General features: G+C 33.6%; 4 protein-coding genes across 4 annotated transcripts; 2 read left to right on the top strand and 2 right to left on the bottom strand.

Annotated features, from left to right (window-relative positions):
* Nucleotides 1-2,729: 2,729 nt before the first annotated feature.
* LOC118683837 (uncharacterized) lies at nucleotides 2,730-5,533 on the bottom strand. Its single transcript, XM_036378268.2, has 3 exons — nucleotides 4,523-5,533; nucleotides 4,312-4,464; nucleotides 2,730-3,103 (listed from the first exon to the last, which is right to left on the bottom strand). The coding sequence occupies exons 1-3, from the start codon at nucleotides 5,531-5,533 to the stop codon at nucleotides 3,005-3,007; spliced, it is 1,263 nt and encodes a 420-aa protein (XP_036234161.2). The 3' UTR covers nucleotides 2,730-3,004.
* Nucleotides 5,534-7,701: 2,168 nt separating this feature from the next.
* Nucleotides 7,702-10,352, top strand: Gr59f (Gustatory receptor 59f). Its single transcript, XM_070108873.1, has 4 exons — nucleotides 7,702-8,792; nucleotides 9,657-9,719; nucleotides 9,784-9,873; nucleotides 9,945-10,352. The coding sequence occupies exons 1-4, from the start codon at nucleotides 7,785-7,787 to the stop codon at nucleotides 10,050-10,052; spliced, it is 1,269 nt and encodes a 422-aa protein (XP_069964974.1). The 5' UTR covers nucleotides 7,702-7,784; the 3' UTR covers nucleotides 10,053-10,352.
* Nucleotides 10,243-11,439, top strand: AIMP3 (aaRS-interacting multifunctional protein 3). Its single transcript, XM_036378207.2, has 3 exons — nucleotides 10,243-10,404; nucleotides 10,480-10,782; nucleotides 10,897-11,439. Exons 1-3 carry the CDS (start codon nucleotides 10,324-10,326, stop codon nucleotides 11,047-11,049), a joined length of 537 nt encoding a protein of 178 aa, XP_036234100.2. The 5' UTR covers nucleotides 10,243-10,323; the 3' UTR covers nucleotides 11,050-11,439.
* wmd (serine-threonine kinase receptor-associated protein wmd) lies at nucleotides 11,128-17,521 on the bottom strand. The gene is made up of 3 exons (XM_014241548.3): nucleotides 16,885-17,521; nucleotides 11,793-12,458; nucleotides 11,128-11,715 (listed from the first exon to the last, which is right to left on the bottom strand). The coding sequence occupies exons 1-3, from the start codon at nucleotides 17,000-17,002 to the stop codon at nucleotides 11,516-11,518; spliced, it is 984 nt and encodes a 327-aa protein (XP_014097023.1). The 5' UTR covers nucleotides 17,003-17,521; the 3' UTR covers nucleotides 11,128-11,515.
* Nucleotides 17,522-17,773: the final 252 nt, after the last annotated feature.

The raw sequence follows: 17,773 nt of genomic DNA, 5'->3' as shown, positions 1-17,773 counted from the left end.
AATGATTTATATTAAAATACGCGAAATTTTTTTTTTTTTTTTTCAGTTCAAGGCGTATTTGATCAGATGATATGTATATATACTTACACCGCATACCACGAATAAATCAAGTTCTATAATTCCACAGAACAACACTGGAGACTGATGAACCATTAGCTTCAGTAAAAACCGATTGATTGCACGTTCCATTTCTTTCGAGGTTATATGCAGTTGATTCAAAGCAAATGTTGTACGACATTTCTATAACAAATACTTCAAAAATTCTATATTAAATAATCCACAAAATTAAGTCTAACCTCCTCAAGGATTGTATTATTAGTGACTAAAATCAGCAGTATGCGCACAAGATGTATGAAAAGCCACAGCACTCGATTGTACATTTCTATTAAAATATCTCCCAAAAAATTATCCGCATCAAAGAATTTAAACACGGCAAAACATTGCACGGAAAGACTCAGCATTGAGCCGATAAAATTCAGCAACATCGTAATACCAAATACTCTAGTCAATCGTGTCATTATGGTGTCCAAATCAAAGTATATACTACGTATCGAGTCCAAAATTTCATAATTGTTTACCGCTTCCTTGCGTAAGCTAAGAAATTCACGCTGGTACCATGAGATCTCAGTCGTATAGGCATAAAAGACCTCTTCACTGGCCAGCCCTCTTTTTTCTGAATTTATGGAACTAAAACGTTTTAGGCGTTGCTTTATAATCTCATTGAAACCCCGATAGAGCTGGTATATAACACGAAGTGCCAACCAAAATTGCGTGATATTGAAAGTTATGAGTATATTAGCTAAACTGAATACGCTTGCATTGAGTATATAATGAATTAAAAACGGACCCGTGCGTAGGTAATCCACTATGAAACAGAATGATATAACAGGGATCACAGCACCGACCATTATCAGCATTTCAATATGGAGCACACGAAAAATTACGCTTCCAGTGCTTACCTGTTTCGGTTGCAAGTTTCTATAGACCTTATATATTCGGAGCAGCTCATACGGTATGCTGCGGTATTCTTCGCTATTATAATACATACTCAATATAATTGAGGCAACGATTAATGGATTTATTATGAGTTCCGTTGAGAAAAATATTTTAAGGATTGTAATTAATGGATCATGTATCCGATTTATATAGTGAAAATTCACCACAGAAATGTAAAGTAAAACAATGGAACACCAAACATAATGTACACACCGTAATGTACGACAGTTACGGTGTGGAGTATCTAATATCGGGGCTGCGGCAAATAATTGACACACAATGTAGAGTTTAGAGATGAGACAGAAATATGGCTCTTTAATGCAGAGCCTCTTGTGCTGTTTATATAGGCGTTTCTTCAAACCAATTTTTGCGACCATGACGCTAAAGAGAAGAAGAGAGTGTAATAGAATTTGTTGTAAAAACAATTACGAACGTGCTACATCATTAATTAGCCTACAAAAGAACAACTAAAATTTTGCTTAAATGTCCGTTCGTTTCTCAAATTAGTTTACTTTTATGTAGCTCAATTCTTTTGACACAGCGATGTTCCTACTTCTTTAAACCATCTTATAAATCAAGTTTATGTAGGTCAACAAATTTTTCATGTTTAAACACAAAAATCGCATGGAGCTAATTAAGGAGTATACGGTAGATGAGACAGAAAGTTGTCGCCTGTACGACCTATTTGACTACGGCGACGGCAAATATGTGAGCCGGAAATAACACTGATTAAAGAGCACTTTTTTTCTGCAAAACCGTACCGTTTTTTATGTAATTTGGCATCAAATCGGCCCAATATATGAACATACAAGAGTACTTTGGATTTCTCTTTCTCTAGCTAATCATTAGATCACAGAAAACGGTGGCAAACATCTTAAACAGCCTTAGAAGCAGATTCGTCGGGTGCAGTCCACTGTTTCCACAGCTATTTGATCTCCGATTATCATCGAAGAAGAAGAGTTACCGTATACAGCCACCAAGCACTATTTCCTTCCAAAAACCAGTATTGAATCACCGAAAGACATTGCCCTTCTTCCATTTTCCTAAAATCCGCGGACAGGTTCGCTTCCCCGCGTTCTCAGAACAAAACTAAAGGCGGTGCAATTCAGCTGAAATTTGTACAATAGTTGTCTATGAGAATATACTACACGATAGGAAATTTCTTTAGCGATAGTGGTGCCATCGAGCGGTGAGGCTACGTACTTATCGAACCGCCTTCGCATATCCCATTGCATTCATCTTTTTTAGTTTTAGGAGTTACTAGTAATTGTTAGATGAAAAAACTACTTTGCATATTTAGAAATTTAATAAATAAAAGTTAGACTGGAGAAAAATTCATTGATCCCCGACAGGGATATCACTACCGTTTCAACTATTTATATAGAAATATCCCTCTTAATTTACATTAAGTAAACGTTGGTTAGAAAAATTACTCTGTATATTTAAAAGTTAATAAGTTCATAAAAAGTTAAGCTCGAGAAAAAGTCGTTGATCGCTGAAACGGATATAAATATCGTGTTCACTATTTATATAGAAATATTTGAAAAAAATTTTATCTAACATATGCACTTGGGAATCTTCTGACACTGACTACCTTTTCTTTACTATTCTTATTTATTGCACTTATATGACTTAGGATTGAACCGTGACCATTGACTGTTAATAGCCAATCAAATACATTTAAGGACGAGTTAATGCGAAATGATTTAATAGTAAATAAAGTAAGCGAAGCCTTTCAAGCAAAGTACATTAATTTTAATACAAGTATAGCCACATACAAAAGCACATATATATTTAGAAAATGAATAATGATTGCCTCATGTATAATTAAATGTTTGACAATTAGGCACTCAGTTGTTCTCTAAATTATGCACAACGAATAATAAATCTTTTTTGCTAGGCATCAATAACGGTTTAAATTGAAATAATGAATTAAAGAAGACATTCTTCTTTGTTTCTAAAATTCACATATACGAATATATTTAGATTAATTTGTAAATTATTTTTTTTAAATATCATTGGCGACCATCTTTGGTATCTTCGAAGGACCCTTGCTCAAATCAATTTGTATGAGAAATGTAACATATTGGCATGCGATGCTAAAAATCTGAAAAAATTATAGAATTTCAGTTTTTGATAATTATATAGTATATACAGATTCGGATTTATTTTATATAATGTAGTAAAATATAAATCAAGTAATACCTATAGCGTAATACGTGTGGTATGAGTAACTTTTACTCAATACTGGCTACAGTCATCTACAAATTAAGGACTTTCGTAATTGCCTTCTTCAAAGGGTTACACTATTCTAGATTAAAGAAAATTTAAATTCTATCTAAAAACCACATGGAAATCTTAAATATAAAACATATTGTAATATTGTATATGTGATGAAACCGAAGCCACTTGACGCCCAAAGCTCGTCAAAAGTTTTGAACGCGTTTTCTTCATTAATAATAGCTTAATAATAGCAAAAGGTATAATTAGGGAAATTCTTTACTAAAACCTTAAAAAATTTCACATCAACTAATAAGTCCTTCGGCAATGGTTTAAGGGGCATACCTAGCGTGAAATAAAAAATAAAATATATCGATTTTTTTTAATTTTAAATATGTTATACCTTTAGAAATAACATACTAATATTTTAAATAATTTTTGAGTTGTAGTCTTCTAAAGTGTAGCCACTCAGTTCAATCAGCTCCATCAGTTTATCTTTCAACGAGTTTTTCTCAAGATACAAATTTACTTGAGTGATTACTCGGACACAAATGAAATAGCTATCAAATTTTTTTTGGCATGTTCGATATATAGTTCTCCACACAATGACCAAAAACGGTTGTGGGTAAAATTCTACGTTTTTCTTTAACACGTCCCATTTTGTAAATTTTTAATTTTTTTTCGACTGTTGGTCTTTGTGCGGACAATATTTTCTAAAAAAGAATTTTTTTCAGTATCATCCACGGAGAAGGCCGGAATCACTGCAGCTGTAAACGACCTTTGTTTTAGCGCCGTCGGAGATCACGTGTAACTAGAAAAATATTTAATTTTTTTCCTTATCTAAATACGTAAATATCTAAACTTTACCGTGCATTCTTGAAATACGTATAAATATACAGTTAAAGTTAACAAAAAAATGTATATTAATTTTTTTTTTTATTCCCAAAAATTTGTTTTTTTTTAAGCTTTTTAAGGCTGTGCCTTGTAAAATTTTTTTAGCCTTAACCCAACCAATATTAGTTACTTGGGAAGAAATTCGACTAAACATTTCCTATATTTGCAAGTATAATATTATTATGGCGTACAAGTACTTACCCCTATAAATAGCATTAAATCCAGTTCAATTACACCGCATACTTTTTCAACAGGCTTACGCAACATTAGATGTAGATGGAAACGGTTGACCGCGTGCTCCATCTCTTTCGATGTAATATAGAACTCATTAAGCACAAATGCTGTACGTGATTTCTATGTGAAAAGAGAAAAGAATTAAAAGTTTCCATATGACAAATTTCACTCGAACTACCTCATTCACAACTGCATTATTTGTCAACAGAATGATGAGAACCCGTGCGGTATAGTGAAAATGCCATAGTAGTCTGTTCCATTGTGGTGAATTCAAACTTTTGTATAGTTCAAATAAAGTTATTGAAAAACCGAAGACTGATCCTAGAAAGTTGAGCAACAGAATTACATCGAAATAATGTATCACTTGCACCAGAAGCGTATCCAAATCTGCGTATAAGCGACGTAGCCGCTCCAAAATCTCACAATTATCCAAATTTGTTCTAGAAAACTCACGTTTATACCAAGAATACGTTTTGTCGTGAGCCTCGTAAGTCGCACTGGTCCTTGGAAGCATAGCATTAGTAATGACTTCATGCCTTCTCGGTGAGCTATGTAAATCTAGATGGTTTATGCGTTGTAGGAGCGTTTCGTTTATACGTTTATAAAGTAGATATGTAAAACGTAAAGCTAACCAATATTGACCCAATTTAAGTAGTAATAAGATATTCGGTAGTTGATAAGCGCCTAAGAAGCGCAGAAACTCAGTTAATTTATAATCCACCTTAATGTAAACCAAGCCTAAAGGGATTATGATCAGAAGTAAAATAACCACAGTGCAAAGGCACAACTTCCTGTAAAGCACTGTCAAAAGATTATACTCAGGAGGCTGCTGCGGCAGTTCAAGCGCTTTCAACTCCTTGAAGATTTGTAAAAACTTTTGAGGTATTTTGTGAAAATTAGATGCCGCATAAAAGGTGTTAAACGCACAAAATGTACATACGAGATTATTTACGAGGATTTCGCCCAGGTAAAATATTGTATTAAGTGTTATATGCGAAGGGTCAACTTTCGCAATATAATTCGAACTGGACACGTAAATGTATATTAGTATAACGGAAGCGTATACGTAATGAAAGTAACGTAGTCGTTTCAACTTTCGTTGTCTCGTTTTCGGTGTCGGTGCCATGCAGAATAGCTGACAGATCACAGTGAGAATGCGTATTAAGCGCTCCAGAGTTAACGAACGCATTTTGTAGTGACGTTTCAAAAGTTTGCTGAGATTTCTGTGTAACCACCGGAATTATCACAAAGCTACAAAAAAATATATAAATATTAACAAACTATACAGATTAGGATGGAAAAAGTAAAATAATACAAACTGCCTCCGATAGTTATTACGAACATGTTATTAAATGTAACATACTCATTAGATAAATATTTCCTATCTCGAGAGAGATCATCTTGTTATAATCTTCTTGTAATAGCTACTAACCATTATTTTGTTCCAGACCCGAGTCAAAGTTATACGTCTTTCCAGAAGCTCTTGTCAGGTCGTAACACGAAGAGAAGCCAAGTTGTTCTCTGTTCTTACCCAAATAAGACCTCCCTCTATGTTAATTGAAAATAATAAGTATTGCTTTCTCAAGCTAGGCTCTTCATAACATACTCGATTTCTAAGCTTCACCGACTAAAAGATTTTTTGTTATGTAGAACCATAGCACTTAGTTAATGTCAAAACTTCAAGTCTTGGTAGACTTTTAGTCCAACACCTTTAATAACTACAAATTGAAAGTGACGCTCCTGGATAGATCTAGAGACAACCACAATTTCATTATTCTTAGACCTCATTAGTCACATTATAATACGGTGGCATAAACATTAAAACTTCATCGTTCAATACTGGGTTTCTGCTTTTTACTTCATATTTCTAAGCAGACAGTTATAATTTTCTAAACATCACTTCACTGGAATTTATTGTCAAAAACATCTATTAGTCAAGCTTTTGCTTCTTAAAAGAAATCTACCTATTTAAGATTGCATTCGGTTTATAATTCGGCTTAATACACTTTTATTCTGGAATCTTGATAAAAACTAAAGCGTGATACTCATGACACCTCAGTCACGTTACTGTGCTATAATACCACAGATTTCCTGAGCTGAGTTGTGTACTTTTGCAGATAATATGAAAGAGGTATGTTTTTACTGTATAATAATTTAACATTTTAATGGACAATTTACCGGCAACTATGATTTTTAGACTACACAGGATTAATGGCATCTGAGTAAATGCATAATACTTGACTATTAAATCTATTAAATGCGATAACGAAAAAAATTATATATAATGTCTACATTATGGACCAACATTCGGATCGTTTTATATACCTTATTCGAAATGAATTTTAGTTTTGATCCTACGTTCAAAGTTAGCTATTCTTTATATAACATGTTTCTAAGCTGGTAAGAACAATTCGAAGCGTTCTTTTATATTTCCTTCTTATAATCTATTTTACGATTCCATCTCAGTTACAACTTTTTATCTAATAGCTGTCATTACTAGGCAGATGTACAAATCTTCGAGTGTACTTTTGCCAAGGAAAAGATTGTCACAAATCCATCAAACCCTCGAAAAGGCTTAAAATATGTAGAACCATGTCTTATTGAAATCGAAAATCAAATCGTTTTTAAGTATAGTGTAGTTTAAATGGACCAGTCCGGGGAAAATGTAATCAGATGGTAGATCACATTTGAGCCGTACTTTTCCATTTAAACTGCGAGCGCAAACCAAATCGATTAAAAAAAAAAACAAAATCGCTGAAGGCGCTAGCATACTTGTACTGGCTCAATAGGAGCGTATTTTAAAGACGATATTTGTATTGAAATACGTAAAAAGCTAGATTTTTTCGTCAGTCCTGGCCAAATTTGATGGTATGTCCCTTCAAGTGAGTGAGATGTTATTGCAGCTAGCATCGCTACGACGGGCTAAACATAAGGGACAGTTGTTCTATTTCCTCTAGATCAGGTTTGAAGATATCCATTAGACACCGCTAGAAATAGTAGATGTAACCATTCGATGCCAGTCGAGCCTATATATCCAACCATGGGCAATATTTTATACTGGTCAAACAACAACAACAACAGATGAAAATCACCAAAAACACGAAGGGATAAAGACAGTTCTACAAATCTAGAAAAGACTGGCACATCAATTTAAAGAAAACGAATAAAATGAATGTTTTTAAACTAAGCTAGGCAGCTGTTATGGCTTCATATTCTTCAGCAATAACCTGCCGACAATAACTTATTCCCTCGTGTGACACTGAGATGAGCAGAACAACCCTTCTCTGACCTATATATAAAGCCAAATTAGCGACATGCATTCATTAATCAAACTGTTTTCTATACCATTAATTAAAAGCATTTAACTCAGTTACTTTGCGCTTCACCGTTATAGTACCTGCAATGAGTGCATTTCGAGTTAGTTGTGTATTGTGCACAGAATGTTGCCGACGATAGTACACGGTAGTTCAAACAAAGGAAAGATACAGCAACGCTCACAGTTCTCTCAGTCTTATAAGCACACCAGTGTCGATGGTTTGGAAACGCAGTTATATCGGGCAGTTAATTATTTTTTATTGCTCTCTGAGATTTTTGTAAGCCTACCATATGACGCACATCAACATGTACCGACCGACAACAATAAAAAGCCTAACATATGGCTCATATTGCACATCATTTGGTGCATTATTATATATGCCAGTCTCATCGTTGCCATATACAGCGAGTACACGCAGGTCAACATCGACCTGCCGACAATACACAAGCCGTTATATTTTGGCGAATATCTAGTATACATAGTTCATATATTCCACATTATGATCAGCAGTTATTGGGGCCGTCACAAATGTCACCGATTTTTGCGTACCCTAGCCGATTTTGATTACAACTTGGTTAATTTTGAGAAACAACCGAAGTATGAACGTTTAACGTGCTTCTTGAAAGCTCATGTGTTTTTGGTAGTTTTGTTTGCCATTGCGACTGTCAGCGTCAATTACTTTTACAGTAATGGCATTTTCTTGAATTACACACGTAGTCTCGTCGTCTATCTGTTGCCGAACCTAATATTGTCCATCTCACTCATTCAATACTATACGCTGTTGTACGCTATCGCTCAACGCTCGAGACGCTTCAATGAAATCCTGCACGCAGAGCTTTCGCAGAAGAATAGTCCACGTATTTTTAATGAAAGACTGCAACGTATTCGACTACTCTATTCAACTCTACAGGTATTTACGAAGGAAGTGAATAATAGTTTTGGATTTTCGGTCGTCTTGGTATACATTGGATCATTTACAAATTTGGCGGTGAATATTTTTTTGATCTACAAATATGTAGATGCGGGGAATATGTCGGCAATCTCATGGATTTTCTACTTGTTGGTTTGGACGACCATGCATATTGCTAAGATGTTTCTGATACTTTACTACAACCATAACATCCAGAGTCAGGTTAATATAAATGGACTTAAAGTTTTTTTTATTTCTCATTATTTGCAAGTGTTCTCATAAAAACTGATTTTTTGTTAGCCTTTTATTTTTTATCGTATTCTGCCGCTTCCATTTCATTATTATTGTTGATCGGAGACATTACCCTTTTACATTATAACATTGAGATCAGAAATGATAAAAGTAGAGGGAAAAACGGTTGCATCAAGTTAATTTTTTGGAGTAGATTTATTGCTCCAGTTTCCATAGCATAATATTCAATATTTTCCTTCGGACCAAAAATTGATACAACTCATTTCCGCCAAATGTCCTAGTGGCAAGACTACACGAACCTAAATAAAACGAAATCGAAAAAAGAAGCCGTAGAATTTACAAATATTGGGTTTATAACTATATTCGTGTGTTTTTTTTTAAGATTTGAGAATTTATTAAAAAAAAACTTGATCAATAGCAGTTTATACAAAGCATTCCATCTGAAGCTATAACAATTCTAAGCGTTTTTGGAACTCTTGACTTCAATTCATTTGGCTTCTTGTATTTGGCAACAATTTTCATCGAGTAATGCTTTCAGTTCCTCATATTAAAACTTTTTTGACCGTCGAGGACGTTAGTCGCCTTCCAAAACAACATAAGCGCTTTTAAATATTGTAGTACAAACCACTTTTGGCACGTTAACTCAGCGATGTATGCCATAAACAGAGCAGTAGCTTTCCAACGGATGTTCGGAATATTGAACAATGGAATAAGTTGGGGCATCTCTCGACAAACCGCACGAATAGAAATCTAGTCTTATTAGTATATTTACCAGAAAATATTATTATGATTAGAAACGAGAATTTTGTTGTATTCATTTATTCTTTCTTTCAGAACAATAATACAGTCCTAATAATGAATGAAATTGGTGGCCAAAATACGGAAATGGAGGATACAGTTGGTTATCCTTTTTTTTTCTTTTCCAAATAAATTTTTTGTTGTCCTTTATTATTATTTGCAGATCACACATTTTGTATTGCAATTAATCATAAACACGCGAACAAATATTGTCTGCGGTGTTGCAGAATTAAATCTCAAATTTATTACAACAGTAAGAAAAACATTTCATACAAAAACATTATTTTCCATATGTATGTAACAGAGAGTCATTTTTTAATGTAGCTTTTAACGGGCATGTCCACCGTCTTCATATTTTTACTGCAATATGCCATAACTTACGAGGCCCTTAAGTTAACGCAGAACTCGGGGAATCCCAAGCCCAATGTTTGAACGAACGTAATAAAGAACAGTTGTTCGTTCATAAAAGACAAGCGAACGCAACGAACAAAAAAATATTCGCGAAAATTTTCTATTGAATTATTTGTCGGAAGCATACTCGTAATAAAAGTAAATTGATGATCTGGCAGCACTTAAACAGCTGTTTAATAAACATTGCAATTCAACAAAAAAGTATTTCACGTGGAAATAGTTCGGATAACTAACTTATAATATTCTATTAATTAATAAAATCAATACAATTAAAAAAAAAAATTAGTTAAGAATGTGTGAAGTCGACACTATTACTAAAATCGCCAAAACCCTTGGTGTTCCAGCTGGTGAAGTAACGCTTAATTCTGAAAAGGTATACAACTACAGACGTCTACAAGTATTTAGCAATGAAGGGAAATTAAAAATAAAAACTAATCATATTTTTTAGATTATCACTCGCACGAATAACAACAACACGGTATCTGGTTTTGCCACTATTCTTAACGCACTCGCACAAGAATCTAAATCAGAGATTGCACGCAACAGTTCAGCGACACGCGAAATTGCCGCGGACGTCTACCAATGGATTGAATTTGCTGTATTGTATGTGGCACCTGGTTCCAAAGACAAACATATATCCCAACAACTACTACGTGACTTCAATAATCTATTCAGCACTAAATCCTACTTAGTAGGATATCTTATTACATTAGCGGATTTAGCTATATTTAATGCCATCCACAATTTGATGGTAAGTTCTTTTTTTAAACCAAGTTTTTCAAATCTTATCAAAGTTTTAAAAACATTCCTTGCTAGTTTTCTCATAAACATAGTATATAATTTGTTCTAATATTTAATTTTGCAGAAATCTCTTTCACCGGTCGAAAAAGAAAATTATTTAAATCTCTCCCGCTGGTTTGACCATCTGCAACAAAGACCAGAAATACGTCAAGGCGGTAATATGCTCAACTTCACCACAATTTACTTGCATGGTTGGGCGACAGGCACACATATATAAATCTTCCACACTTCATGTTAACGAACTATTTATTTTCCCCCGTGAATAACAATGACAACATAAATGAAAAATACTAAGTAGGAAAATGTGTACGTATTTATTTGAAATCACTTAATGTATTACATACTAAAATATGCTCAATCATCATTTCTGTTCATTACTTTTTTTTTTAAGTAAAAAGTAATTTGGAATAAAATACAGTATTTTGCCAGCTATTTAATATTTCCGTGAAGTAAATGCTATTATCAGTTCTTACGTTCTTCAAAAAAATTTTAAGATCTTAAAAATTTCCAAATTTATTACAAATCATTTACTCTCAAATTCATATAATAGGTTTGCAAAATATTTGTAGTTCAAAAATTGAAGAAAATAAATTTTAACCCTTATGAATTATTGATTCTTTCACTCTTGATGCCGAAAAGGGATTCGACTTCTTTTTAGAATTTCACCCGCATTCATCTTTACTCTAATTGGCATGTACTTCGCGTGGTGAATTCATAGAATTATTCAATTCGCCCGGTTCGGTGCACTTCCAGAGCCCATAGGTTTTACCCACAGTTGTCTGCCAAAGTCGCAATGTGCCATCTTCAGAGCCACTGGCATACAGCTCACCATCCGGGCTAAACTTCACAGAATGCACTGGACCAAAATGACCTTTAAAGGATTCTGTGAAGAAAGTAATAGCGTATAAATGTTAAATATTTGTTATTTTACACACACATATTTATCCATTAAATACTCACCAATTTCATTACCGGTTATATAATCAAATTTGTACATCTTAAAATCTTCACCACCACATACAAACACATGTTTGTCGGGATGTAAACTAGCCGACGATACATTAGTCGGCACTTTCACCTCTTTCAGCTTTTTCAATGTGTCCACTTCCCAGAAGCTGATGGTCGAACCATGTGTTATTGTTAGAATGTGATTATCAGCCGATATTTCTAAGCTATTCGGATTGTGGGGAAACTGCAGTCGTTGTATCTCATTGCCAGTTAAACGATCCCACAAGCGTACGGTTTTATCTTCAGCTGCAGACAGTATACACTTATCGTCACGACAAAAGAGTGCACGTTTCAAAGCACCTGCATGACCGGCGTACAGTTCCGGTTCGACATTCGGTTGCTCCATATTGAATACACGCACCAATTTCTCATTGCTACCGGTGACAATATTCTCTGAATTTGTATCGAATGCAACTGATTTCACAATATGCTTATGTTGGAAACTGTGGATTTCACCGCCCGTAACGGCATTCCAAACTTTTCCAGTAAAGTCTGCAGCACCAGAAGCGGCCAAAGTGGCATTCCTGTTCAACGCCACACCCCAAACGGCACCTTTGTGACCTTCGAATGTACCCACCCAATCACCGGTGTCTCCTTGTCGCAACATAGGGCTACCATCTGTAGTAATTGAAAGTATATTAAAAAAAAAAAATTAAATATCAATAAAAGTGCTCTAACAACTTTTGTACAATATTTAATTTGAATTTATTGCTATTGAAATTTGCGACAAAGTGCAGCTGCTAAAATTTTTAAATTTAAGAGTCAAAGAAATAAACTAGAATTTGAAATACTAAAAAACCTCTCCACATCAAAATAAAAAAAATATCCGAGAAAACACCTTGAACATTGCACTCTTTATAATCTACAAAGGAAAACACAGCAAGGCCAACTTTATCGTTGAAATCCTGTCCAGCAACACACGTTACAAAAAAAAACTTAAATACAACGAAAAATATAAATGCACAAAATATGTATGTATGTTTGTACATATCTATGTATATGTTGCATTGCAAAAGTGGTAATGTACAAATAAAATGCAGCAGGCGCAAAGCAACAAATGTAAACTACAGCAAAAATTTACAACAAACAAGCGACGACAAGCGCAAAAACAAAAAAGCGGAAGCAACCTTGACTCAATGACTACATCAATGCCAACGACCTGAGTGCGACTCACCGGCTAGTGAGTCGAATACACGACTAGTATGCCAAACATTCATTTCTACATTCGTATATACATATATACATATGTATGCATGTAAAGTGTAGGCAGAACAGTGCCAATGTATCGCCTCTATAATATGCTGTAAAAATACATGCGCAGCTGCCTTTCCCGACCCAAGTACCTAATATAACCACTTACTTAATCGGCAACGGAAAAAAATCACTTTATGTATATATGTATGTCACTATAATTTTCAGAAAAAAATAACAGAAATTAAATTAATTGAAGGTATAACGGATTAAGAGTCACATTAGTGAAAGGTAAATTTTAAAAAGCAAAACTATTGTGGTTTGTTGATGCTGTTATAAGACACTTAGTACTTTGCTTAGAACAAACATTGCCATTGCATCATATACCGTTACGTTGAACAGAATCTTTATAGAATTTCATTAATATTTATTTATTCTATTCTATTAGGTGGTTACATACACTTGTGAATTTTTAAATATCGATTTTTTGTACAATTTTTAAATGTTCTCCAAAAACTTAAAGTTGACAAAAAGTTTCAGAGATATGAGTGTATTTGTAAGAATTTTCGGACTAAGTGTAATTGGCTCCCAAAACTTTAAAGACGATTTCTCCAAATGCTTTTTCAAAGTCGGGAAAAAAAATGTTTACTGTAATGGCTGGAGCGCACGATCTTTTTAGATATATTTTTTAGATAATGATCGCAGAAATATATATCTATATAAAAAGATTTTTAAGCCGCTTTGAATTTTAAATTTTTCACACGAAACTACTTTTTTTAGCAAGCCGTCATAGTGTAAAAAAAAATTCGATCATTACCTGTATTCATTTATAGAAATAAATTTTTTGGTTTTTGGATTTGACATAATTTTAAGCAGAAAATCTTTCTCACGGCCCAACAAGTTTTTTCGGAGGTCCTTCTGCAGAACGGCAATGAAATCAAAGGAACCCCAAATTTTTCGAAGTGAATCGCCGATTTATGATATATAACCACTTATTACTGCTTATGGCGGCTTTCTTACAAATATTAGTAAAATTATTTTGTTACATTAAGATTTGTATAATGTTAAACGAAACTAAAAATATTAGTGCATGGTGTTGTTTTATTAGGAGCTGTTAGTATTAAACAAAACAATATATGCTGATTAATAAACGCAATGTTTAATAAATATGTACATATGTATGTATATGCAAGAAATATATACATGCCCTGTTACACGCCCCTTGGTTCATTGCTATACTTTCGTATTTTCATGTTTTATATAAAAGCAATTGCCTTTGAAAAATTTTTTGCAGCTGCGCTTTGTCAATTGTTGTTATTTTAATAGCGTGCCGTTGGCAATCGCACTGAAAATTTCGCGCACTTTGTTAATCATGTAGACATTCTAAATCAAGGTGAACAGGCGTTTTTATAATAAATTATCTTTATTTATTGATCTGTCTATGTGCTTGATTGTCGGCTGTTTAATTGCAATATTATATGCATTTAACTGTTGCATAGCTAGCATAACTGTTACGCATAACAAAGGAGCAAGTTTGATAGAACACACGCACAAATCATGATAATTACAATTAGGAAATGCAAACATAAAACTAATTTGGATTTGACTTCAGATTTGAAATAGAAATACCTTTAAATTCATTGTTCCACATATAGTAAATATATACATATGTATGTAGATTGCATTCTACAGTTGTAATTTAGGTAATATTAATAATCTTAAATATTTGTCCATCTCTGGTAGTATTTCCTTATTTACCAACAGACTTCATAAATAAATATGTAATTTTTAATAATAACGCATTGTTTGTATTTATCAATTTAAACAAATAAATTGAGAAACAAAGCGTAGAAAATGTAGTATGCTCCAACAATAATATAATTGATTACATTTAAAATAAAAATAAAAAACTGCACAAAACAAACAAGTGAATAGCAACAAAACATAAATGCAAAGCAAAAAAGCATGCGACAACTTCAAGGTGCTTCCCGTATGAGCAAAACACGCAGCTAGCGGCTATATACAGAAACTATCAACGGCAAACGAAACAAGTTGCAGCGTAATGTTGTGCAGCAAAGCTTATAGCGCGAGCAATGGAAACAATTTCGTAAAATATGTATTTTGCAAACTGGGGAAGTCAGAGGATCGTCGGAGGCCACGAACAGCGAGATATTTTTCAACTCATTTGTTTGTTTTACAACGCGTAGAATTCAATTTTAAACAACTGCCAACCAATCAACTACCGGCTGGGTGAACATAAGCAATTAGCACAGATAGGATAGAACATAAATGTAAAACTGGTTTCGTTTGGAGCAGTACACATTTCGCCTCAACTAATTTTGCACACTACGTTCGTGATCCGTGGTGATCACTTACAACGTCATCAGAGAATGTAGGTCAAGGCTTGCCTTAGGCAATGAAACCAACGAAAAAGTGTACTTGAAGAAGTACTGTACAGATGAAGGTATTGCATATTTTTTCATGAGATACGATTTATGTAGCAAGTACAGAAAATGTGTATAATTTTCTGCGGGTCGGCTTTAGAATAACGTCCCACGCTTTCGGGGATAAAACTGGTATGGGCGGATAGAGGAGATCCTCCAGATCAAGAATATATATAGATATAGCCGCGGGAAACTTATAGTTTTCGAGATATTTACGTTTAAAGTTGAAAAGGTCAACTATTTAAAGTACGTATTTTTGCGAGTTAAAATGAATTATACACTTATATATTTCACTTTTATATCCACTAACACTTGACTAATTCGTTTTTAGAAATTTTTTTTATATTAGATGCTGCAAAAATAGCTTTATTTCAATATTTAAATCATTCTTTAATTTTGACAATAACAAAATGGTTGTGAATGGATCGACCAGGGTTATTTTTTTGAAGGGCGGCCGAAGCCAGCCAACGCAAAAAGGAGTTCTGCGCAAAAAAACCTTATACACCCCGGTGTTGGACCGACCAGGGTTATTTTTTTGAAGCGCGGCCGAAGGCCGCCAACGCAAAAAGAAGTTCTGCGCGAAAAATATTTTGATACACCCCGGTGTTGGACCGACCAGGGTTATTTTTTTGAAGCGCGGCCGGAGGCCGCCAACGCAAAAAGAAGTTCTACAAGAAAAAAGTAATATTGTCATAAAGGGTATAACATAATACTTAACATCAATGCTTTGTAATAGTTTATTTCTCTAGGTTTTGGATACCTGTATTTGGGGTATTATCAGTTTTAATTTCTTTTAGTTCAATTACAAAAGATGTCGATAAGTTAACACTGGTTATTTGAAATTTTGCAACCCTTTTGTTATTGTCAGAATTAATAGAATTTAACAATATTTTAATTATTGAATTAAACTATTTTTGAACTATATAATGTAAAATAAATGTGTACAAACGAATTAGTGAAGTGTTAGTGGATATAAAAGTGGAAAATATAAGTGTATAACTCATTCGAAATGGGAAAAATGCGTACTTTAAATAGTCGAAATTTTGAACTTTAAACCCAAATATCTCGAAAACTATAAGTTTCCCGCGGCTATATCTATATATATTCTTGATCTGGAGGATCTCCTCTATCCACCCATACCCATTTTATCCCCGAAAGCGTGGGACGTTATACTAAAGTTTTCCCTTTTCTGCTTATATTATTGACTACTTAAGGAATATACCTTGCATTTATCAAATATTTTTTAAGTTTTGTAAACTACATCACTTTCAAAAAGCTACCACACAACCGACGTAAAAGACATCACAATTAAATGTCTATATCACTGTAGAGCATCGACAATAAAATATTACTGTATATATTAATTAGTAAATCCCTGCAAATTTTAAGTTGTGTAAATCTATAATTACCTTTGCACGCTGAAATGAGAAAGTAACCGCTCTCGCAAACGTCACTAAAATCCAAATGCACTACGGGACGGGTATGACCACTGCAGGTCAATGGGATTTGACGCAAATTAGAGGTCATCCTCTCGACTGGTTGTCGTGTTCAACGCCTTATATTGTTAATAACTAATTTTTATTATGTAGATATATATAAATATTTTTTATCCTTCAACTTGATGCTGGCGGCGCTGCCAAAAATGTGCAAACTTAGCTAAACGAAGTTTTCTACGCCGCCGTTGCTATTTCTTTCGCTTGCTGCCGTAATTTTAATTCCTACGTTTTCGATTTTTTATAAAATATATGTTTTCTTTATTAGTTCCCGTTTTCAATTTATCTATCCTTTTGAGCAATTGTTGGACAATTTTGGTTTTAATAAGTATGTATTTTGGTTTATGGATTTGTCGTGAACTTCAATTTTCAGCACGAACACAACTTGGATAAATGAGATTATTTAATTATTTGCATAGAATTAAAATTTGCGTCGATTTAGCTTTTTTCTCCTTTACTAGTTACTAGAAAAATTTTGTTTCCTTTTGCTCGGAATTATTAGATTTTATATTTAGCGAGATGCAATGAAAAACAAAGACTGAATGAATGAACGAAAAATATCTGACAACTGTTTTATGTTATTTTCTTTTGGCAGACTACAATAGAGCTGCCACTTTTAACAAACGTAAGTAAAGTTTTTGGAACAAATGTGTTTATAAAGCTGACTTAACCGATATTTAAATAATTTTTACCCATCTTTTTCCTTAAAAAAAAAAATTATTGCTAGAAAATATCCTAACTACATTGTACTCTTAACAATAAAAAAACTATCTGCATTTTAAATAAATGTATGATTATATGGCAG

The sequence above is a fragment of the Bactrocera oleae genome, chromosome 4, assembly GCF_042242935.1.
Source record: "Bactrocera oleae isolate idBacOlea1 chromosome 4, idBacOlea1, whole genome shotgun sequence".
NCBI classification, from domain to species: Eukaryota; Metazoa; Arthropoda; class Insecta; order Diptera; family Tephritidae; genus Bactrocera; species Bactrocera oleae.
The sequence above is the reverse complement of the archived record's forward strand: the minus strand, read 5'-3'. Positions and strand labels throughout refer to the sequence as shown.